This window comes from Micrasema longulum, unplaced genomic scaffold (genome assembly GCF_059751315.1).
Source record: "Micrasema longulum isolate JH-2025_06_02 unplaced genomic scaffold, ASM5975131v1 h1tg001068l, whole genome shotgun sequence".
Taxonomy (NCBI): domain Eukaryota; kingdom Metazoa; phylum Arthropoda; class Insecta; order Trichoptera; family Brachycentridae; genus Micrasema; species Micrasema longulum.
This window is the reverse complement of record NW_028278256.1, coordinates 226,586-252,517: the sequence shown is the minus strand read 5'-3', so window position 1 is coordinate 252,517 and position 25,932 is coordinate 226,586. Positions and strand designations below refer to the sequence as shown.

At 33.1% G+C, this 25,932-nt stretch overlaps 1 protein-coding gene across 1 annotated transcript in view; it reads right to left on the bottom strand.

The window, feature by feature from the left end:
- Nucleotides 1-25,420, bottom strand: part of LOC148277211 (uncharacterized) — a 30,530-nt gene extending 5,110 nt beyond the window's left edge. Inside the window, exons 1-13 of the mRNA XM_088233184.1 lie at nucleotides 25,155-25,420; nucleotides 22,792-23,021; nucleotides 19,472-19,795; nucleotides 18,447-18,558; nucleotides 17,038-17,070; nucleotides 16,733-16,950; nucleotides 15,086-15,286; nucleotides 13,699-13,963; nucleotides 4,221-4,450; nucleotides 2,913-3,236; nucleotides 1,635-1,758; nucleotides 1,031-1,075; nucleotides 297-514 (exon numbers count right to left, since the gene is read on the bottom strand). Of these exons, the coding sequence (XP_088089310.1) occupies nucleotides 297-514; nucleotides 1,031-1,075; nucleotides 1,635-1,758; nucleotides 2,913-3,236; nucleotides 4,221-4,450; nucleotides 13,699-13,963; nucleotides 15,086-15,286; nucleotides 16,733-16,950; nucleotides 17,038-17,070; nucleotides 18,447-18,558; nucleotides 19,472-19,795; nucleotides 22,792-23,021; nucleotides 25,155-25,227 (2,397 nt within the window). The 5' untranslated portion in view covers nucleotides 25,228-25,420. The remainder of the gene's footprint in view (nucleotides 1-296; nucleotides 515-1,030; nucleotides 1,076-1,634; nucleotides 1,759-2,912; nucleotides 3,237-4,220; nucleotides 4,451-13,698; nucleotides 13,964-15,085; nucleotides 15,287-16,732; nucleotides 16,951-17,037; nucleotides 17,071-18,446; nucleotides 18,559-19,471; nucleotides 19,796-22,791; nucleotides 23,022-25,154) is intronic.
- Between the last annotated feature and the right edge of the window lie 512 nt (nucleotides 25,421-25,932).

Genomic DNA, 25,932 nt, shown 5'->3' with positions numbered 1-25,932 from the left:
CGCTGACCACTACACAACAAGGCCAACCGATTGACTTTCTTGGAATAAAATCCAATGCAAAGCAGTACACACAAAATATATTTTGATCGGGTTGTGGTCCTGTGGCTAGTGTCTCGGACTCACGGACCAAAGGTCTGTGGTTCGAATCCCACTATACCCCAACTTGATTCCATTTTCTAATAGTGAGTTATTTACAACTCGTTGAAAATGGCCCTCAAAATTAAATATTTGGGTAAATCATAAGAACGCAAATATTTCTTTTTTTAAACAAAAAAAAATAATAATAGAAGCCGTACCTTTCTTCCAAGTCTTTCAATAAACAATGATGCACAAACAGTGCCAATGAGCTGAAGAGTCCCAAGGATGATGCTGGATGATGAGGGAGATAACGTGCTACCAGCCTCTTTGAAAATAGTGTCAGCATAAGATATAATTGCGAACATGCCCATGAAACATTGGGCTACCAGCAGAGATGATGTCAAGGCCAAGGCTCTTAGAGATGCTGGAGAATTAACTGAAAATAAAATACAACTATTATTAATTTCTTGATGAAGTTGCCATTTCTCACTCGACGTTTTCTTATTACAGTCAAGAGTCTGATCGTCGTAAACTGCCTTATTTAATTACTGTCTTTCTTCAATTCTCGAATCACACTGTGAAGTCGTTGACTCAATATTATAGATTAAGCGAATTTTTTCACTTCTTTTCCCCACATTTTCTTCCAAACGTCAGCCAATCCTAATTTCTTCAGCTCGGCTTTAATATTGATAGCATATTTCTAAAAGTTAATCTAGATGAGACTTGTCTTCCCCTTCATTTGACTATTTTATGAAATAAATATTTAAAAATCTAGCAGGTGGTAAAACCTGCAAGCAATGTGGTAAATTTTCAAGGCCACATTTGATTTTTGTATTTACAGCAGTTAGAAGGAACATGCCTATTTCAGGTAAATATTTTAGGCATGTTACAAAAAAGTATGGCCAAAAGTAATTCCAATATGCAATAAACTAAACCTACATATCATACTTACGGAGAAATTTTATTCCAGATACTTCGTTATTGCCTCGATCACAGGCTGTAATAGAAAAATGAAACAATTTATAATTCACGCATTAAATAAAAGTTAAACAATAGTACTTAGATCTATCTCAACGTAAATTTATTTGTGAGAGACTTAAATTCTACTCCATGAGCGTTGCAAAATACTTGCAGGTTTCTCAATTATCAAATATATCAACTATCGGAACCAGGGAAAATACTTAGATAGCGAACGCCGGCAAAATAATACCGGAGCTAAAGTGGAATTAGGCGAGTCACGTTTCTCGGATGTTAGATGATAGATTGACAAAAGAAGTGATCAACTGAAGGCCGAGAATAGGACGCAGAAGTGAAGAGATATCCCAGATTAGATATTCCGATTATATCAGGAAAGTTGCAGGTTCGAGGTGGCTAAGGTGGTTGTCAGAGAATTGTGAAGGTCTAAACGAGAGGCCGTTTAGACCATCACAATTCAATTTTAAATTCACACTGAACTTAAAAGAAGGCCAAGTTCTTACGTAAATAATGTTTTGCAATCAGCTATGGTAATTTTATTATAATAATTATCACAAATGACGTGCTAATACGATACTCACCTCCTCCGGTAGAAATTTCTCCATACGTAGGTTTGGAAAGACGTATAAGTTGGTCTAGCTCATTTTGTACTGAAGAACTATCAATTGGGGCTCGTCTCAACCAAATCAAAGCATCTCTAGCTTCCTGTAAATAAAAATCTTTAAACGACAGGAATAGGCATTCTCCGACTGTAATTGATTTATAATACTGATTATGACAGCAGGAAACATTTGTTTGAGATATTATATGAGTTTTGGCATGGGTACGGTTTTAAAATTTTTAACAACCACGAACAATGAATACAATAATACACCAGAAAACACTTCATCCTTCTTCTTCTTATCGTTCCTCTCACTGATGGAGGTTCGATATCGTCGTAGCTATTCTCGATTTGTTGGCAGCTGCCCTGAACAAGGACTGAGTGCTACAATGGAACTAGTCACGCAAGTTCTTTAGCCTGCACTGCGTCTTCCTTCAATCCTTTCCTGTAGAATAACTTGTAGAATGTTATATTTTTCGCCTCTCATCACATGCCCAAAGTATTCAAGTTTTCTTTTCTTTATGGTCATCGTTTTGGATTTTTCCACCCAAGAGATTTTTAACATCTTCCTGTAGCACCACATTTAAAAGGCTTCGATCTTTTTCAAAGTGCTTTGGGTGCGTGTCCACGTTTCGACGCCGTAAAAAAGTACTGTCAAAACGTAACATCGTACAATGCGCATTCGGAGGGCTAAATTAAAGTCTCTACTGCAAAGAAGGTCACGCATTCTGAAAAAGCAGTCTCGCGCCATCTCTATTCCGATTTTGATATCTTGTGAGTGATCCCATTTATCATTCAGCCAGCATCCTAAATATTTATATTAATAGATTTTCTCAATAACCTGCGCTCCAAGTTTTAAAGTCATTGGAAAAGTTTGTGTTTTTTTTCGAATAACCATACATTTAGACTTGGAAATATTCATTTCTTGCTCTTCATTCAAACAAGCAGTGTGAATTTTGTCCAACAATAGCTGTAGGCTTCCCATAATATCGGCTAGAAGGACAGTATCATCCGCAAATAAAATGTTAATTATTGTTACACTTTTTCTCAATTGCAAATACATATATTATTATTCTATTGGTTATCTTTGATTATTTTTTTAATTATTTGTGTCATATTAATATAAATGAATGCTTTAAGGTGATAACTCGTAGGGTTTGTAAAAATATCTGGACTTATCACGAGTTTACATAAAAAGGCGTTTATGACTAAAAAAATAATTGAGTTCTAAAGATTATATCAATGAAATGACCCTTACCTTTATTTTCTTTTGTTTCACCAGAAACGAAGGGGATTCAGGCATTCGTGACATCAGGACGACGAAGAACACAGGAAAGCTGAGTAATATTTGAAGGTTGACAAAGTAACTTAGGTATGCTCCAAGGACGTACATGAACACAATACCAGCATTGAAGGTGAAACTCAGGCAAAGCCCTAAAACCCCCCGGAGCTCCACGTTTACTATTTCAGAACAGTATGTTGGTACTATCACCAACGTTCCAGCGGAGCCGATTCCGATGATAAATCGTCCAAAAATCATGGCGTTCGGTTGAAGCCAGAACAGTTTTAAGCTCCAACAAGTCTAGAGAAAGTAATGATTCAAAACATAAGTAAATAAAACAAAAATAATGAAACATAAAGTTCTACTCAGTTGCTTGGTTTTCAGTTTCAATAAATTAGTATATTTTACACTGCCCAACCAATTAATAGCCCTTCTTATCATTATTTATAGTGAATTATGTTTGATTTACGAGTAAAAATATTGACTTATTTAGTTGATAGCTCATCAAATAAAAAGTATCCAATTCGGTGATATAAGAAACAAAAAAATATTATTTAGATTTTAATTTGTTGCAACAGCGAGGGAAACCATTTTTAAGAAGGGAATATGCGTATAATCTGTCATTGGCTGGTTTAAGTGGCTACTTTATACTCTGTGTAACATTCACCATTCTGACCATGTTCGAACATCGACACTGCCTCAACTCTTTCATCTGTTGACTTTTGTGAAGTAAATGCCTAGACTTTCATATTACCTTCTTAAAATGTATTTCGTCTCTGTTGCAACAAATTTATATTTTTATAACTCTCTAGAGAGGAAAGTCAGCCTGTCTAGAAACATTTAGACATACTCTTAAAACATTGTCAATTAATATTTGTTTATTTTTTTTCTATTTTAATATCGTGTAATGTAACAAAAAAATACCATCTGCACTTTAAGGAAAAATAATTATTTATACTTTTTTTGGAAGCGTATAAATAAATAAATAAATAAAAAGCGTGTTAAAAGGCAAGATTTTTGTTACAAAATATTTGTCCCTCACTTTTATGATTTACTGAAATGTTTTAATTTTATAGCCGTTTCCTATGACTGAATAAAAGCCTTGTAATTAATTTTGCAATGTTCAGAGTTAACTATTATCTGTTCCTTCTAGGAATTCAATAAAATAAAATGAAAAAAAGTATAAGGAGAGAGATGTTTCACCCCTGTGGTATTCCTGTAAAAAGATTAACTTAAAAAACTGAATGTAAGCCTTTGAAAAAATATAGTTATTGAATGACTTACAAAAAATAATACAGATGTGCTTAAAAGTGCTCGTTTTCGGCCTATCTTGTCTGCCAACCAGCCAAACAAAGGTGTTCCTATAATGCATCCAACGCAAAAGGAAGACGCTATTAATGAACTTTGTAGTCTGGTTAGTGGTATCCCTAAAGGAGAGTCATCAGATGTTAGAATAGCTAAAGCGGAAGATACCCATCCTATTGCAGAGCCTTGGTTAAAGGTCAAAATATTACCTGGAAAATAAATTTTATTTCATTTTTACATACACCTGTTCACGCAATTGAGATGGTTTAGACACATTGGACACAGAGCACCAGATCACATTGTAAACCAGGCGATCTTCTTCGAATAAAAACTAGAAGAAGACCAACAAATTCATGTGTGGTAAAAATATATACCCAGATGCGAAGGCACTGTTTGGGGGACGACACATCGTTCAGGATAGAAAGATCTACAGCCAGAGGATGAGGAGATCTAATCCAAACAATCTATTTCGATAGAAAGTTGAGATAGAGCCAGAAAAGAGAAGAAAGGTGTGTATACAGACTTGGAGACCATAGGTAAACACATTCAACGATACAGAACAGGAGGGAAAAAAATATAAATACCAATAATGATAAACTCTACGAAAAGAGTTCTAATTTATTGAAAAAAGTTTTGACCATACAAACTTTGTATGAAATCAATCAACATATATTTATTTATTTGGCACTTTATCCACATATACAATGTATATACATTTATATGTATATATATTGTATATGGGCGGGCATATTGCCTTAAGGCAATTTCTTCCTACCTACCCAAACCGTTCAGTTTGAGAAAATTATAAATACATGGACATATTGAATCTTACAATTTTATACAAAAATTAAAAACAAAGATTAACAAAATAAAAAAATTAACACTATGCTATGAAGAGAGGAGAGGGGATGGGAAGGAAAGGAGAAGGATATAGGAGCAATTTAAATATTGAGATAGTGACATTTCAATCTTGACTTTAATGTAAATAAAGAAGGGGCGTTTCTAACATTACTGGGTAGATTATTCCACAATCGAGTGGCTACTACTGTGAAAGAGGAGGCAAGAAAATGAGAGCGATGACAGGGTATTAAAAGGGTTCTCTCGTTACTAGATAGAAGAGATAGTCCGTGTTGTGAAAGAGGTTGGATGAGCTCTCTCAGATAAACAGGCGAAGTGGGATTATTTAAAATATTGTGAAGAAGTTATAGAATGTGAATGTTTCTTCTATGCCTGATACTGAGCCAGTGTAGTTGCGTGCGATACTCGGTTATGTGGTCAAATTTGCGAAGATCAAAGATATAACGAATACAAATATTCTGCAATCGTTCTAACTTATCAAGTAATTCAGAGTGCTAACTCTGAACTCTGGATAAAATACATCCGCATAGTCAAGAAGTGGAAGAAGTAAGCTCTGGACTAATGTTTGCGTAACTTTAATTGGCAAGAAATTCTGTTATCTTTTAAGTGAGTGCAAACTGCTATAAAGTTTACGACCAACTTCGTTAACCTGATCGTGCCACCCTAAATACTTATGAATGATAATCCCTAAGTTTTTGACTGAAGTCATGAATGGAATTTCTGTACCATTTATTTTGAAAAGAGGAAGTGTGGAAAAATTAACTTTTGAATACATTATTACTTACCAAATTACCATTTCTATGGATTCTTTTTCTGAAAGATGGGGGTCAGTGCTATACAAAGTTTTGACGTAACTGCGATCTGTCATCAAACAAACCGACACGAGCCTTGACTTAGAGATTACACACGCGTTGACTAATGACTGCGATAACTTAAGCATGTTCACTATTGTTTGAAAAAATGCTTAGCGTGTTTTTAAGCACGTTGATAGTTATTTGTGGTTAAGCTACTGTGCAACATAGAGCTTCACGTTACAAAATGTCACGTTTGTTACCAAAGAAAAATAAATATTAAAAAAATATTTGTTTCCTTTCGTTGACTAATTTTAAAAATGAAAATGTATCTTTAATCGATGTTAAATGTACAGTGATATACAATAAGTACCAGGACATTGGTGACTCATTTCACATGAAATTTATTACATATAGAACGGCTCTTCTTCTTTATTTTATTGGTAATAGTTCTAGGTAACTATTTGTTACTTTTGTTAAAAATTTGTTTTAAACTTCTTTATTAGTGTTTTTTTTTCTTTTTTCGTTTCTTTTCTTAATTAATTTATAAGTAAAAAATATTTCTCTTTGACATTTTTTTTACATCATTATATATTTTTATACATAAAAATATACTATTTACCTAAATATTAGTTTTCAATAATAATACATATATATATATATATTTTTAATGTTATTCAAAATTTGCCAATTAGTTATTTTTTTAATTGGTTCAAAGTATTTCTAATACCAAATTATCTTTTTTTATCCATAATTCTACAACTGGTAATATTTTATTCTTTTATATAGTTTATATTTCTTAGACTTTCTAAATTAATCATATTGTTTTAAATGCTCTGTATTACTTATAATTATGCTTACATGTATGTATATTTAATTGTATTTGTAACTAATATGTAAAAGGCACTAAGTGCCGTTTATTTCAATAAAATAAAAAAAAAATAAAAAAAATATACAACTTTTTTTCATTTTATAGATAAAATACATTGAAAAAGACACAATTTTGGAGTTTAGGGTAACGTGAGTTACCATGGAATTATCCAGCAAGGTTTTTTGTTCCCGCTGAAGATCCCTTGACGAATGGTTCATCCACGGTATTAAACTTACAGATTATGGCTTTAAAAATTACAAAATAAAATGGAAAAATAACACAAAAATAAATAAATTATATCATCTTCTCCATACTTACTAATAATAACAGCAATACATTGATTTTGAATTCCTCCGGACTTTTCTAGTTTAGCTCCTGTATCCATTTTTAGAAAAAAAACAGCGCAGAAGAATTAAAATCAATTGAATGCCGGACCAGTTACAAATACAATGGCGATGAATTTAAAATTAACATAAAATCATTTTGGATATAAGTGCATTGTCGTTTTAAAGTTATGTTCAACACCTTTAAGTTTTAACTAAGTTGTTCAATAAGAATCATTTTAAAGGAAGATAACTTGTTTGTTTAAGCATATCACGTCAACCTTATTTAAGAAATATAAAATTCAATAGTCAAATGACTTTGAAAAAAAGTTCTACCAGGAACGCGATATTCTAATATCATTTATTAATATAGCCGCAGACACAGAGGCCAGGGCCCCGACTATAATGGGACGTTAAAAGAGTTATCTTCGGCTGTCTATAAAGAAAAATTGACCTTGTGTACGAAAATGAGTGTATTTGCATAAACACTTACATTATCTTCGTCGGTAACCTATAATTGAACATGTTTAGAAGAATAGGTTGTAAGCGTATTCTGCTTTTCACACAGAAAACTTAATTTTACTTTGAAGATAAAATTGAAGATAAATGTTAACTTTCCATTATAGTCTGGGTCCCGGGCCCGTATTGCTTTAACGTTCAACTTAAATTTTATCTACAAAGAAAAACTAAGTTATCTGTACAAAATACTCGTATGTTATATAATTTCAATTACAATTAAACAAACCTTGTTTATTACATAGCATTTAAGTGCATGTATCATTTCAAAACATAGTTTCTTTATCAAAGATTTTGAGTAACAAGATAATTCCAAAACATACTTTGTTTGTTACATAGCATTTAAGTAACTTTATCATTTCAAAACATAGTTTCTTGATTAACTAAGATTTTAAGTCACTAGATAATCCCAGAACATAACTTGTTTATTACATTGCATTTCAAAACATAGATCCTTTATTAACAAATATTGTAAGTTACTAGATAATTCTAAAGTAAACCTGGTCTATTACATAGCATTCCGGTAACTATATCATTTCAAAACATTGTTTCTTGATTAACAAAGATTTTAAGTCACTAGATGATTCCAGAACATACCTTGTTTATTACATTGCATTTCAAAACCAAGTTTCTTTATGAATAAAGATTGTAAGTCACTAGATAATTCCAAAACAAACCTTGTTTATTACATACCATTTTAGTAGGTAACTATATCATTTTAAAACATAGTTTCTTTAATTACAAAGATTAAAAGTCACTAGATAATTCCAAATCAAACCTTGTTTATTATTAACGTATTACAACAGAGATGAAGAACATATAAGAGGAGGTAATATAGAAGTCCAGGCATCTACAGGGCTTATGACCTGTCAATGGCTAGTTTAAGTGGCCACTTTACACACTGTGTAACATTCACCATTCTGCCTATATTTGAACATCTATATTCCTTCAATTCTTTCATCTGTTGATGTTTGTGAAGTTAAAAAGCTGAAACCTTTATTTATATTAACTTCTATATTACCTTCTCTTAAATGTTCTTCATCTCTGTTGTAATATGTTAATATAAACAGCTCCCCAGGGAGTTGAATCCAGTCTTTGTCTACAAAATTTGGACAAACTCAAAATATTCTTGTTTATTATGTATGCCATTTCAGTGGGAGACTATATAATTTCAAAACATAGTTTCTTTATTAACTCTTAAAAGACTGTGGTAAATAATCCCTTTGCGCGCGGTGGTGTAACATCGTGTTACCACTAGTAAAAGACGGAATATTCTAAAGTTCAGACATTTGAAAAAAATGGAAAACATGGAGACTACTGTTTAATAACTCCTTTTCCATAATTTATGGGAATAAACATATAATTTAATCCTGTTATAGCAAAATATATTGAAAATCACAAATACGCCGCTCATGTTACGCGCGTGCGTCCCCATCATTGTCATTAACCGACTGAAGACTAAATCTGTTTTAGATGACACTCACCGCAGAAGAGCGTCTCAGTCTTCCTAGTTATGACTTCTATCTTCGTGCTCTGTCTTGTATAAGGTATCTGTATATATGTGTTTCTGAATTAGCGGACATTCATGCTTCGCGTAGCAAGGTTAAATATTTTTTGTATTTACATATAGCATAGTGATACAAATTTTACTTTCCAAATCGGGTGTGAAAACGTCCATTTGCAGATTACGAAAAATACGAATTCATCATTTAAAAAAATAAGAGAGGTATATCAAATCTTGTGTCCTATGTCGACTAGTGTGACATCACAGCCACACAAGAGTTAACAAAGATTGTAAGTCACTAGACAATTCCAAATCAAATAGTGTTTATTACACACCATTTCAGTAGGTAACTATATCATTTCAAAACATAGTTTCTTTATTAACAAAGATTTTAAGTCACTAGATCATTCTGAAATATGCATTGTTTAGTAACAAAGTAGTTTTGAGACTAGATCATTACTTCAAACACATATGTTTCTTTATGTTATGTAATTACGGTACTCATTGATTTGAATACCTCTGCAAGTGACAGTTTCCTACCTATTTAATTAATATAATGAGAAACTTAACCGTTAATAGATTACAGTCGTATATCAAAATCATAATAAATTAAACGAGTCTTACTTTCACATAAATAATTATGTATTTAACAAAAATAATTTAGCGGTCGCATACCGGGTGTTCTTTTGATCATGATATAAATTAAAACTGAAATAAAAGAGGCAAATATTTGTTGGAATCAAATTTAAAAAAAAATAAAAAAAAATGTTTTTTTGAAATAATATCCCAAAAATCGACACCTACGCATAATATCCCAACTCGGACAATGCGATTTTACAGGAGAAGGTTTTAAAAATATTTTCGTTTATTAACATATAACAACAGAGATGAAGAACATTTTAGAGAAGGTAATATTTTTTTTATTTTATTTTTTTTATTTTATTATTTTTTCACGCCCATAAGGCTTTTACATACATGAAAATTTTACAAAATATAAGTATATAAACAACATTAAATTTAAAAAATACAATATAAAGCAACAAAAGATAGAACGGTGTTAAGAAGTAAAGTTGGTATAAAAAAAGAAGATGAGTATATAAACAGCATAGATTAAAAAAAAACACAATATAAAGAAATAAAATAAAGGAACAAAATAAAGGAACAGTGTTAAGAAGTATACATAGTTGGTATAAAAATAAAAAGATGAGTGTATTAACAACATAAATTTTTTAAAAAAATACAATATACTGTAATAAAATATAGAACTGTGTTTTAAAGTTAAGTTGGTTTTAAAAAAATTAAAGCAATATATATATATTTCTATTTTTTTAATAAGCTAAAGAAATACAATTAAAGGTTTAAAGCAGCTAGGTACATAATGTTATAAAATACAATATGAACAGAATATTAAGTTCTATTTGATAAGGAACATATACATTGATATTTAAAATTTACAAGACTCACGCTAAAGACATCGATGTTGTTAGCATATTGGTTCGGATGGACCGCAGTAGAACAAAGTATTACATCGGGTAACTCGACCAGGCACTCGCACATTAATCAAATTGATAAGTTCACAATAATATAAATACACAATAATATAGAAATCTAGGCATCTACAGGGCTTATGACCTGTCATTGGCTGGTTTACGTGGCCACTTTACACACAGTTGAATCCAGTATTTGTCTACAAAAATTTTGACAAACTCAAAATATTGTTTATTTTCGTTTAGTTTAAATTTTAATAAAAACAGATTTTAGAAAAAAATGTAAAGAACTTTTTTTTAATATCTAGTTTTTAAAAGTTGACCAAAACCGTCAAATATTTTGCGGTTTTTGTAAAAATATAGATACGTTTTTATACGTACTTTGGAAAAGACTTAAACCAAAATATCGTATGAATGACATACGATATTGTGCTTGACAGGTCATAAGTCCTGTAAATGCCTAGACATCCACATTCCCTTCTCCAAAATGTTCTCCGTCGCTGTTGTAATTTGTCAATTGAAATTATAAATTAAAAAATGTTTTTTTTACTCGATTATATTTCATAGACTTTTGAAATTAAATTGTAAAAAAAAGTCGTGATATTTACCTGTTTTCAAGCGTTATTCGAGTGTACATCGTTCCAATAATAATTTAAGTATTGTTACAGGAAACAAAATTGTTTTGTGATTTTTATCACAATATTTCTATTGTCGGCCTCGTGGTGTAGTGGTCAGTGCGTTTGCTTACCCTACAAGAGGTCTCGGGCTCGATTCCCGACATGGTTGAGTTGAATTATTGATTTAAAAAGGTGTTCTTACACTAGAATATTTTACAGTCCCTGGACTGGCACCTGAACCGTAAGACTGTACTTCTTACATTCATGTTACAAAAATTATTAAGATTGCTGCAATTGGTGTACCAATACAGTGCCCTTTTTTCCATTAGGTGCGGAAAGGGAATGATGATGATTTTTATCACAACAAAAAAACAGCTTTTATAATAATATTTACGAGAGTACACAAAAACCTCTTTGTTATGAAATTCATTGCCAAGCAAGCGGGGGCTCGATAAAGGTGAAACTGTAACACGATAATGTAATCGTGTCGATGAAGCAACGATAAAAATTGAACTGATTAGGGCCCTGATTACAATGGAAAGTAAACATGGTTTTCTTAAATTGTCTTTAAAGTAAAATAGTTTTTTTAACCAAAATAAATATTTGTATAAACATTTGAAATACATTCAGCTCTTACCATTAAGATATAATATACAGGGTGTTTATTAAACCCTGTCACATCCAAAACCACGATGATCAGTATGAGTAAGAAGACATATTGGCACATGAAAAATATTTTTTTAGAACGACTATAATTTAAAAAAATAAAATATCAAAAAAAGCAAATGGTTGCTTACTTCTGCAGGGCAGAAACGATGAGGGTGAGGGGGTAGTCTGATACTGCGCCGCGCTTCCCTCACTTTTCCCCTGCAGAAATAAGCAACCATTTGTTTTTTTTAAATATTTTTTTTTTAATAAATTTCTTTGTCCTAAATGTTTTTTAAATATGCTAATATGTCTTCTTGCCCATACTGATCATTGTGGTTTCGGGTGTGACAGGGTTTAAAAACACCTGTATGACACTTTTACAAATCCGAGCAAAAAGTCGTCCCCCAAGGAAAGGGAATGAGCAGCGGAGGGAGCAAGTGTCGTGACGTCATATCACGTCGACTTTGGCAAACAAAACACGTAGTAAAGTAAAAAGCACGGACTGTTTACATCGGTCAACTGTAAGTTCTATTCAGTATGTCGCTCCTTTCCGCATACGCGTCACTTTTGTTTGTCGTTTCACTATTCACTGAGCAGGACAGAGACAGGAGATAAGACACGAATAATAAGTACTGGTAACATATTAGTAAGATGTTTTTTGACATCAAAATAATTTTTTTTAGAACATTACTTACCGGTGAAAAGGTATACCATCGCTTTTTCAGATTTGTGCAGTATCTTGGCAGGTATATAGGCATTTTAGTAATTGCGAGGAGACAAAAGTTAAAAAGTAGCCGAAGAGTGCTCGCAACAGAATAAAGTCCGTTCTATCTTATATACCTCAATGGTTCTATCAAACATATGCCAATTGGCCGCAGTTAACGTTTAAGTGAAAAATATTGAAAACAATTCACCATCCTGAAGATGTCTGCAAGCGAAAGCGCTCGATGGTATAGTTAATTAGAAATTGATTGATACTTCAAATAAAAATGATTTAAAAAAAATCTAAATTAAACATTTTATCAAACATACTTTTTTTGTAAACTTTTCCCAGCTAACAAGGGTACATGCTCGTTCCAAACCAGGCAATTACATTATTAGAAATGCAATATAATACATTTCGAAACACAAAAGAAGAACCATAACATGAACATAAAAATAAACAACGAAACTCTTAAAGAACTAGAACATGTGACTTACCCAGGACTCACAATGGACAGACAATTAAAATGGACAAAACACATAGACGGACTCGCTAAAGTAATGGCATCACTACATAGCCTCTTCTACAAAATTAAAGATTTTATACCGAGAAAGGAAAAAATTATGATGTACGAAGCCTATGTCAAAATTAAATTGAGTTACATGATCGCCTTCTGGGAAACTGGTAACAAGACAGACATAACAAGAATACAAAGACAACAAAATAAAATTCCTAAATTAACATACAACCTACCCTACCTGACCTCTACGACTGAACTGTACAAAAAAACACACCAGTTTGACATAAACTACTTGACTAAAATTGAGACCTTAAAAATTGTGCACAAAATAATACTGGAAAACATACAAGACGACGACATAATATTAGTCAAAAATGCTGACATACACAAATATAACACCAGACAACAACAACATTATCATATTGAAAAAGCAAAGACAAACACAGGACAGTCAAAAATACTACATCACGAATTGTTTGTTTTTGGCACCATTCAAATTACTAGATTTTAATCCTTTATATCTCCATAGATTTTAATAAGAATAGTACCGATCGGCTTGTGCTTTTTTAGATTAATTTATGAGCTAATAAAAAGATCCGTGATAATTGCCCATTGTTTTATTCCTCGTTTGTAGTTTCTTCCCTGGTTGTATTCTTCTTGTTTTGTTTCCCTCCTAGTAGAACGACGATATCGTCGATGGGAATGCCTTTCGTCTCTGGTAGGAAGACAGAGGATATGACGATGGTCAGCAAGCCAACAGCCGCGAAACCCCAGAACGCCGAGTAACGGCCGAACATCGCAACAATGGGGGAGTAGAACTGCGCAACGAGGAACGTGCATGCCCACAGCCAGGTGAGACCAATGCTGGTGGCCAAACTGCGAACCTGGAATTGGAAATAAATGTTAATAGAACTTCACATTTCTTCATTTCGGTGCCAATCTTCATGACATGAATACGAGGAAAGGAAATGGAAAAATCAAGGATGAAAGTAGGCTGAATGCTTTGGAAATGCGATCTGTTACGTGAATGTTCATTGAAACTTTGCACGATGGGTGCACAAATGAGGAAATCCATGCATTTTATAAGGCTAAGACAAATATTATCGATAAAATCAAGAAAGGAGAGCTGTGTTTGTTTGGATATGAAGAGCGAATGGATAAAAAAGGGCAAACGATTTACGATGGAAATGTTTATGAGAGCATGACCAAATCCAACCAATACTTGAAGATGAACAAGTCAAAATTCAGAATATTATCGCGCATGCATAAGAAGATATGTGAATGCAGAGATACCGAGGTTTGTATGCAAAGACAGATTTTAAAGTGGCATTATCTCTTCTCCATAGAGGTAGTCTCGATGAAAACAAGTGTGATGATTTGTTTGTTCTTTTTTCTTGACTTCCCTTGGTCCCATGTCTCTTTTTCTTCTTCACGTGTCATGTCAAGTCCCTCCGACATTGACGATCATTTGGAAAAAAGCTTTCCTATCCTGAGCAGTGCGAAACAGCTCCTCCACAATTCTAATCCTGTCTATGCACGGATGTTTCAAAGCCATTAAAGCTGTTTTCTTCGGACCCCTCTACGTCCCTCGATTTTCCCTTTCGTGACAAGCTGAAGTATGGCATAATTATCACCTCTCAACACATGGTCAAAATATGAAATCTTACGGAGCTTAACAGAGGTGAATAGTTTTCTATTAGTATTGGCTCTACGTTATACTTCATTGTTGGTTATCATATCAGTCGAAGATATTCTTAGCATTCTACGGTGGATCCACATTTCAAATTCTTCAAGGTGGTTTATAATATTAACTTCAAGAGTCTACGCCTCTACACCGTACAGTAAGACAGACCATAGAGAACATTTGACCATTCGAATGAGGTAAACCATCCAAGTATTTTAAAAAAAAAGTTTTTTCTATTCCACATAACCAGTAACATTCAATGAATAAATTATTATATTTAATTTATCTAGTAGTTAGTTTGTAATCAATCGAATTTGTTTACCTGGATGACGAAGACTTCGGATGGAATGATAAAAGGAATTGGACCAATTCCCATGGAGAATGTGCACACGCACGTGGACAATGCAATCACAGGTATCAAACCGAGAGAGCTGACGTCATACCCAGATTCCTTAAGGTAGAAATATGTTCCAAGACAAGTCATTGAAAGAGAAACAGATAAACAGGAACCAATAAGAAGAATCTAAAAAAAATATTTTACATTATTTTGGTTAGGAAAGCCAACAGATAAAAGTTACTCTCCAATTACATGCTTTTTTTATAATAACCACTTAACATATCTGTATTTCAGAGGCAGACGGATGCATTTGCATGCATTTCCAAACGTCAAATGTTCAACACAAGCCTAAAAAATCCACTTTTTCCTTTCTACACTTATGGTTTCTAATAATTTATAACATTAATTTGTATATTTAGTATCTCAATACATTGATTAATTCATTTTTAGACTTACATTTCTTTAAAATCAATGGACATGATCATAAACTGGATAAGAAAATCGAAATGTCATTTCATAAAATTCTGGATTTGCATCCGTCTGCCTCTGAGGTAAATATTTTTTAATTGAAAAAAATTTTCATTTCTTTTTCAATTGATTTTATTATTTTCATTTCTTTTTCAATTGATTTTATTTTTTTGACAATTTTATTATTATGATAGGCATTTTACAATAGAGATGGAGAAAAACAGTGAGAAATTATGGATAGGAATTAAGAGAATATAAACGAAGATGCAATAAGAGACTCGACGTCTGCTTCTTGTCCTATCACAACTTGTTTTCCATTTTCTAACAAAAGATTGAATCCTACGTGGAGCATGTGGACATCACCAGTTGCCTCCAGGAGACTTTATCACCAGCCACTACTTTTGCCTCCTCTCACTTTAATCCAGCGCCCCTTAGTTTTGCCGAATAAAGTTGAAAGATCGTCTTAAAAAAGATCGATTTAAAAAAGAGGCAACTTGGGTTTCGGTTCTCCTGAGGCATGCGCAGCACGTGTTTAAGCCAGGTCCACCACCGCATCCTCAAGACGCTCGTTATAGGAGGCTGCTGCGTCTATTTTTGGACTTCAATATTAGTTATAAAATCAAACCACCTTATACCTAACGCTCTCTTCAAGCACTTACTCTCAAAACTCAGAAGTTTGGTGTTCTGCGCTTTGGTAAGGTGCCAAGTTTCACACCTATATAGGAGTACTGGCATTATACAAAAGTTGAATAATCGGCATTTTGTTTTTAACGAGTATAAACTAGAGTTCCAGACAACACGCATCATGTTAAAAGTTGCTCCAGCAACTTCTAGATGGGTTGCGAGCTCTTTGTGCATGCTTCCATCCTCAATTATGTGAACCCCGAGTATTTAAAGCTGTCAACTTTCTCAATCCTCTGTCCATTATTATACAGAGGCTGATCAGGGGATCAAAGAAGGTTGAATACAACTTTCAATCCTTGGGAAAGTCGAAAGAACAAAGAAAAAATCTAAATAAAACGGGGTCAAAGTTTAAACCTTGAGGAACCCCAATCTTCTGCGATTTCAAACTTATCATTCCGAAATGCTGCTAAGTACTGAAAGTATAAATAAGTTGACATTTTGCAATGTTGGTAAATAATAATAAGAAGTAAATGGTCAAACCTTTCTTCCAAGTCTATCAACTAAGGATGTGGCTATCGCCGATCCTATCAGCTGAAGAATGCCAACAACGATACTGGATACTTCTGGAGATAATGTGCTTCCAGCATCAGCAAAAATACTGTTGGCATATGTTAAAACTGCGAAAATTCCCATGAAAACTTGCGCAGTTAATAGAAATGTGGTCAATGCAAAAGCTTTCAACGATGCGCGAGAAGTGACTGTAAGAAACCAAATATAAAAAGATACCATTAATTTTGTCTGGTATAAGCTATTTGAGAACTAAAATATAATCAGTTTAGACTCACAGAGAAATTTCCATGGTGATATTTTTTCACTGTCTGAAACGAAATGAATAGTAATTAAAATAATCATAATTTGAATGTAGTGAAGGAGCAGTTTGTCTGCTTCTTGGAGTAATGATAGGTGTGTTTAACAACCATGCGTGAGTTCCTGGGTTTGATTTCTCATACAGTCCACATGAAATGTGATATTAAAATATGTTTTCAAACATGATCTAAATTTGTTGCAACAGGGAGAGAAAAAAAATAAAAATAAGGCAAGTAATAAAGTAGACTATTTTAACCTACTCTCCAAAATTAATCTTAATGACCTCTTTCGCGTGACAAGAAATAAGTATTTATTCCATATGCCAGTCAGTAGCACTAACTATGCACAAAACTCTTTCCTCTATCGTTCTTGCTCAAACTAAAATGCTTTCTTTTTCCATCTATTGATATATTTAACATGCCCCTTAGTTTATTGAAAAATAAATTAAGATTCATTCTTTCTGGCTGCGATACGCTCCCACTTGCCATTAATTGATACTTAGGCTTACATACACCTGAACACTTACTCCTAAATAAATACACACAAACACATCTCTACACTTACTCGCATACAAATACACACAAACACACCCTTTTGTTTTACCACAATTTAATTTGTATGATTTTTATTTAGAAACATTGCTGGTTTGTCTTTAAACTGTATCTTTTTTATGTTATTATATCATTGTTGGCTGTGCGTGTCTGTAAAATAAATAAATAAAACACTTTTGAGAAGTGAATATGAAAGTCCAGGCATTTATAGGGCTTATTTCCTGTCATTGGCTGGTTTGAGTGGACTTGTCAGACCAGTCATTTGACTTTACACACTGTGTACTAAATCTTATTAACTTCCTAAGGAGGAAATTTAGCTTGTCCATAAACATTTGGACATAATCAAAACATTGTTCCGGCGGCCTCCGTGGTGTAGCGGTCAAGACGCTTGACTCACACACGGAAGGTTCCGGGTTCGATTCCCGGTGAGAACACAAAAAAATTAAAATGTGATTTTTCTCAAGCCTGGGTGCTCTGTGATGTAATTCACCACTGTAATTAGGCCTCCTGGCCTGTTGTGGTGCAAAAAAAAAAAAAGTGATTGTTGCTAAAATTGTTTACTGCTTTTCTTGAACATCTAAAATATGAAAGAAAAAAAAACAATCTTGCTCATATAATAAGTGCCATAAAATGGACATAAAAACAAAAAAAGTTATTTAGATCGCGTGTCTAACAAATCTTTGAAACTCATAAACTTGCCACTGCCTTACTATTGTTTTTTTTCCCCCAACACGATATTTTTAAAAGAAAACATTAACATTAACTTTTCTTGAATTAAATACTGTACAGTTTTATTTTTAAAAAGATTTGTTTCGCATAAATAATGACATATTTACCAAATGGAGAATTAGATGCTTGTGACTGTGTTATTAATATTTCCAACTCTTTTTTGACTAATAAATTATCAGCAGGCAATCTCCGCAGCCACGCTAGTGCTTCAGTTGCTTCCTGAAAAATAAAAAAATGCAGGTACTATTTTTCATATATTTTATGAATTTCAAGAACTGTTCAAATCAAATTTTTCCGAATCAAATGTTATTTATTTGAACTTAAAATTACAAATTAACTAGAATAGAAGGTCCGGAATTAGAACTCCGCTCTTAAACAACTTTTTTCTAATTTTCTAACAGGGTTATTTACCATTTAAAAAGGTCCTGAAAATTGAGAAAATCTTAGGAACGCAGATAATAATTTTTTTACTATCAATTATTAACTATATTTTGAGTTTGTTCAAATTTTTGTAGACAAGGACTGGATTCAACTCCCCGGGGAGCTGTTAATATTAACATATTACAACAAAGATGAAGAACATTTTAGAGAAGGTACTATAGAAGTCTAGGCATCTACGGTGCTTGTGACCTGTTATTGGCTGGTTTAAGTGGCCACTTTACACACTGTGTAACATGAACTTTTCTGCCCATATTTGAACATCTATATTCCTTCAATTCTTTCATCTGTTTATTTTTTTTAAGTTAAAGAGCTGAAACCTTTATTTACGTGGGTGAGATTTGTGTAATTTAATTATTTCACCTACATACTAGGCAACGCCTGAATTTTTTATTTTTTATTTCTAAACTTCATATATTCTTCTTACAGAAATTGAAAAAAAATGTTCTTCATCTCTGTTGTAATATGTTTATATTAATTATTAATCTATATAGCTCCTTAGGGGTGAAATTCAGTATTTTGCCTACGTACATTTGCACAAACACAACATTTTCTTTTTTTTCTTAAAAATAAAGGACTTTACCTAATAAAACAAAGTTTAAAGAAAAATCCAGTAATGTTTTCCACTAGTTTCATCCTTTAAAAGTATGAATGCTTTTGATTTAAGAGGATCAATACAATTATTAAAACTCACTTGTATCTTATTAATCTTCACCAGATATGACGGAGTTTCGGGCATTCTTGACATTAGGATGAAGAAGAGAGCTGGAATCGCCAGCAAAATGCCAAGAACAGCAAAATAGTTGACGTAAGCACCGATTGTATACACAAATACTATTCCAATGTTGAAGGCGAATGTGACAAAACTTCCTAAAACTCCCCTGCTCTCCACGCTGGCAACTTCCCCGGAGTACAGTGGAGTGATCAAGAGGATTCCAGAAACGCCTACTCCAATTATGAACCTGGCACAAATCATGGCCATGGGACTAAGCCACCAAATTTTCAAACTCCAACACACCTGTAAATAAAAAAATAAAATAAATGAGATGAGTTGAAGTCTCGGAGTAAAGCAGTTGTTCGAATTTTTTTCATGTTCAAACATCCAGATATTTTAACTACCGTAATCAAAGAGTTTGACTTGATACATGGCTGGCAAGATATGGAAAACCAGAGTCAATAATAACCGATCAGAAAAGACAGTTTTGGCTGCAGTTCTTTTTCAGGAATCAAACTAAAAAAAAACAACAGCACTCTATTTGTAATGCAACAAAATGATAGAGAGATGGCATAGCATTTTGAAGGTAGTCAACAATGATTCGTTGACAGAATGGTTACCTTTAATGGTATTTTACTAGATCTCAGAAATGCCAGCAAGAGAAATCAGAGCAATCCTTAGCTAGATTAGTATTTGAAACCACCGTCGAACTACCCAGTGATTATGTTACAAGTATCAAAGATCAAACACGGATGCGCTGACCAAAAAATTGCGAATTTATTTCAGCAAACTCGGAGCAGTTCCAACTTCAAATAACAGCACAAAGAAAATCTTTATCCAGAAAGAACTCAAACTTAGATGAAAGTGAGGAAATATTTGCAAAGCCTCTGTGCGTATGCCATTTTAAATTAGTAGAAAGACACTAAAAAGTGTTCACAATACTTGAAAACGTAAGGACAAAAAGTGTTCCATTGAGATTTCTGTTTAGAGAAGAAGGAAAATAAAACTTTGAAGAAGATACAGTTCAATTGAACCATTACAATTATACCACAAACACAGTTAGGACAAAAAATCCATTTCCAGGACTGTCAGATCATGAGCATATTTTTTTACGCAAGCATTCTTTTGAACATTTTTTTAATTCCCGCCAAACTGCAAAAACAGTTTTTATGCAAGGATTTCTCTCTTTAAACATTTTGGCAACACAATATAATAATGTTCACTTAAATATATAAAAAAACTTAAATATATCATAAAATAAACGTTTCAAAAAATTTAATTCAAGTAAATCCGGTCTTTTTTGATACCGAAATATACAAAAAATAATAAACAAACACTTTTTTTAACACTGTTTTAAATTGTTTGGTTTCCCAATTAATTTTTTTTTTACATACCTACTAAACTTAGAATTTAAGAAAAATATTTTTAAAACCAATTTTACTTTATTTTTATTTATATCACTGTTCTTTATTTCGTCCGGGAGTCTATTGACTATATTGAGTATATACGCCCTGGTCCTCTCTCCATACGCATTTATGGCTCTTTTTTCTATGGAATTTCCGTTCACTTTTTGGTTACGTTACGTTGTCACTTGTGGGGAAAATGTGCTGGGACCAGGGAGTAGAGCAACGACCGTAAATTCCAGGGCCTTACAAACCTGGTATAAAGTTACGCCTTGGCATAGTGGTAGAATGCGGATGGTATTCCTATCTTGATTCTATCGCCATGCCAAGGATGGTATGCCCATCCGTATTCTACCACTTTCCTGGGCACAGACCCACCGTCTATACGCGCATGAACACTTGACAAACTTACTACTATGCTCTATTTTTTATAAATTTATTGATATCATTCTAACTTTGCTAGAATTCCACTCGTCCATGCGCTTTGTAGCTGCACGATGATTGGTTATCTAGCTTTCATATACCAGCTTAAAAATACCTAAATTTTATAAATGGGGTCTAGAATTCCAATCGTCTATGCGCTTAGTAGCTGCAAGACGTGTTGTAATCTTACTCCTTTTTATTATTCATATTATTTTAATTTTTTTTAAGTATCATTAATACACTAAATTCATTTGTCAATTTTTAAAATGTGTAAATGGGAGCTAAATTTCTAACTGTCTATGCGCTCTGTAGCTGCAAGACGTCCTGTAATCTAGCTCTTATCTGTTATAATTTTTTATTGATCTTAATTGAAAACGAGGAACTAGAATCCCAACCGTCCATGCGCTCTGTAGCTGCAAGACGTACTGGGATATTTATTAATTGTACAGCGCCCTTGAGGTGATTTTCACAAAAATGGCGCTTTATAAATTATCCAACTATATATATATATATACGCAAGGTAAATATGTAAAGAAGCGCAAACGTCACTCGTACAACTCAGTGCCACCAGCGTTCCTGTTTACAATTTTTTAGCTTTTCTATTTAGTATATTGTATTTTATTGTGAACCTAACGCATTATTTGTATGTGAAGTAGATTGAAATTGTAAGTTACATATTATAAACCCTTTTCATAAATTATTGTCTTTTACATTTAGGTTCAAACAAGTATTCTTGTTATGTTACTTTTTACACATTCCGAAACTAGCATACAATCTAAGGTTAGAAATTTATACTTCCAGTCATAAGCAAAATGGCAATTATTTACAAAGGTCATTTTAAGTATATATCAACTTTAATAAAAACTGTAAATAATCGTATATAAAAAACAGTATGTCAATTGTTTCTAAAGCTTAAAACCTATGTGTGTCATATATACAATGAGATTCTGCTTATAAATCTATAATTGTAGTGTAATTGCTTATAAAAAACATTTTAAAAATGATATAGTTTTTGTATTGAAATATTGTTTTACTGCTCATTGCTATATATATGGAATGGTATAAAATTTCTTGTAGACTCATGTTTAACTCATTTTTGATTTTTTTTTAAAAAAATGCCTTTTAAATTATAACGACAGTATACGCTGCATGTGATTGATCTACTAATTCCCAAATCCTTTAAAAAGGCATACTTAGGATCATCGGTGAGAAATTTCTGGCTGGAAAATGGTCTTCTCTTCTGTTGAGACATGATAACTTTTCTTAGGTGATTAAAAGTTTGTCTCGTCACTGAAGATTGAATGTTGCAGTGCCCTATGTGCCATTAGGTTTGGATCAAGGTTTTATGACAATGATACTGATATTAGGTAATAAATTAATAAATAATTAATTCTAGTAATTTTAAAAAATACTTTGAAATAAACGCGAAATCAGTAAATCTGCATAGCGTACAACGTGTAAAAATTTCCTTACCATAAACGGTACCGAAGCAGCTAATGCCGCTCGCTTCCGTCCTATGAAATCAGCGAGCCACCCGAACGCGGGAGTCCCGACAATGGCTCCAATACAGAATGACGAAGCTATTAAAGATGATTCCGAATCCGTCAGAGGAGCTCCCAGTGGAGAATTTGCACCAGTCAGGATAGGTAAAGCTGGAGAAACCCACCCCAATGCACAACCCTCGCAGAAGATCAGTAAGTTCACTAAAGGAAACAAAATTAAACCATTATTAGGTTTATAAAGTGGAAGACCGAGAAGTGTATGGTACGTCCAAATGCAACAAATGCTTGATGATCGACATGTCAAAAGCCGAAGTTATCAGCGCGCGTGCATAAGAAGATGTAAAAATAAACATAGATGAAGCGAGGTCTGTATGCAAAGATAGTGTAATGTTGTGTTGTATCTCTTCTGCCTACTTCTACGCGAGATGATTTGTTTGAAAAAATCTGTTTTAGTTCAATAAAACATTTTTATAGCGTTATCTAATCACTAAAAAAATTAATAAAAATAAAAATCATGTTTTTCCCTGCGCTGGCTGATGTAGCAAACTTCCTTTGTCACCACCAAAGTATTTTTGAAACGACCCAAATCTTTACCGGACACAAAGCTGTGAGAAGTTACCCATATAGGTTAAAATTTAGTATTTCAGTGACCATTTTTTAGTTTAAAACGCCATAATCTTGAAGCAGAATGCCGGAAAGAATGTTTTTTATTAAATTTTTCGATTTTTCTTTACCTAAACCCAATAACCATTTTTTCATTAACATATTTAATTGAATCCAGGTCACGGCTTTGCAATGTTTGGGTAACATATTAAATATTTTGGGGCCCAGAAACCTGAAAATTCTTTGCTCGGATTCAGAGTTCGTGGTAGACCCCATGACCCATCCTCTAATTTGGCTTCCCGGTAGTGTAGGAGTGTTTCTTTTAGAATTTGGTTGAATAGTTTGCTTTCACAAACATTATTATTCTAAAGATATATTACTGCCTTATATCCATGATCCCAAATTCTTCAACTTTACGCTGGGATACCTAAAGGGCTTTTTTACAATTATTTTAACGATCGATTTTTGAACAGAATGAGTGTCTCCGATCCTTTTATGCCATAAGTTAAATAAAATACAATACAGTTGTTTAAGTTTAATTAGGAATAAAATGTTACGCATCTACTTGGAGATATGGGAATGTCCTCATTTTATTTGTGTTATTTATTCTGTGTTCTGTCCATTTAAAGTATTTATCAATAACTATTCCTAAATATTTTAAATGGTGTACTAATTCAAATATTTCAGAGCATATTTTAAATTGAAGATTTTATTTAGGCTGTCCGGCTGTAGTTTGTAATGTATTTGTTTTGTCAATATTTAAGGTTAAGAGATTGTTATCCAGCCACATTTTTATTATATTGACGCCGTTTTAGAACTCACAATAAGTTTCATCCCATTTGTCACCAGTAAAAATTAGAGCAGTGTCATCTACAAATGCAATTATGTCATAATTTTTTATGTGTGTCAGACAATGATCGTTGACATATAAAAGGAACAAAATTGGTCCCAAAATACTACCTTTCGGTACACCAAAATTAATTGTATTTTTGCTCGCTACTAATATTATCTATTTTAACTTGTTGTGTTCTACCCATCCATTTAAATAGCTTTTAAACCAATCTAGAAAATACCTTGTAAACCTATATATATATATATAATGACTACACATTTGAAATTGTAGAACAGTTCAGACATCTAGTCAACAACAAAAATGACGTCAGTAAAGATATCGGAAAGAGGATATTTGCAGTCAACCGGAGTTACTTTGGCCTCATTAAACAATCAATGTCGCGTCTACTATCCAGAAAAACAAAGACCACAATATTTAAACACTGATTAGACTGATTCTAACGCAAGCCTCGGAGACGTGAATACTTACCAACCATGACGAAACTAGATTAAAATGCTTCGGAAGGAAAATCCTCCGCAGAATCCTCGGATGGAATGCCAGAAACGGAGGAAAAGATTCAACACGATACTCTACGATCCATACCTGGATTTCAGCGTAGCCAAGTTTATTAAAACTAAACTTTAGCATTGCCAATTGTATTTCCCCCGCATGGCGGATCTGCAGCACCCAAAAAAGTGTTGTTTAACGACCCAGGGCAAAGAAGTGTCGGCAGACACTGCGATGGATGGATGATGTCGCTGCAGGCTGTCGGGCTCTGGGGCAGCAAAACTGGAAGGTGGCAGCCAGAGACAGGACAGCATGGAGACATTTCTCGGAGGAAGCTTAGACCCACCGAAGGTTGTATAACGCTTAGAGTGCATGTAAGTATTTTCACTTACTTATTAAAACTGCAATAAATTGATTCCTCACGCCACCTTTCGAATCTTCAGGTGCACTGGAGCCCTTCGTCATCTTTATTTTTAATATAACAATTTTCTTATTGAACCCACAGAATGGACCATTCAAAATAATTTTTACTAGTTTTAGCTATTTCATTTATGAATTTACGATGACCAACTCATTTATTGGCCTGTTTATTTCACACTCATTTTAATATGATCTTTTTGCTACTGGCAAAAGTATATTGTAATCTTTGCAAATAAATGTTTACCTCATTTTTTAACTTTCAAGAGTAATTTAAGTTTATTATTTACCTATCCATATGTGCTCAATTCAAATGTTTTTTTAAAATTAAATGTTACTAAAGATTTCTATATAAGCACTTACTGACTTTTCTTTGTCTACCGGTTTCGTCAGGACGCTAAAAATGCCAATCTCACCATAGCCGATAAATAAAAATAATTATAAAGGTGCTGATATGATACATGCTATTGGAATCTAACACTAACGTGCAGTGATTATTATTGTTAAAAAAATATAAAATATAAACCCTTTACTACTACGGAACTACAGTTGTAAAAAAGAGGACGGGAGGAAAGATTTTAGCCTAGTTAGTGTCCTGACAAAGAGACAGGTAAGTCTCATTTTTTGTAGTATTAATGTAGAACCAGAACCCTGGACGAGTGCTTTCGAGTCGATGGCTACGCCCAGGTAAAAATCCTAAACCAGGAAGTTGAGTGGAGATAAGTCCGCCTACAAGTTTAGTGGTTGGCGCGT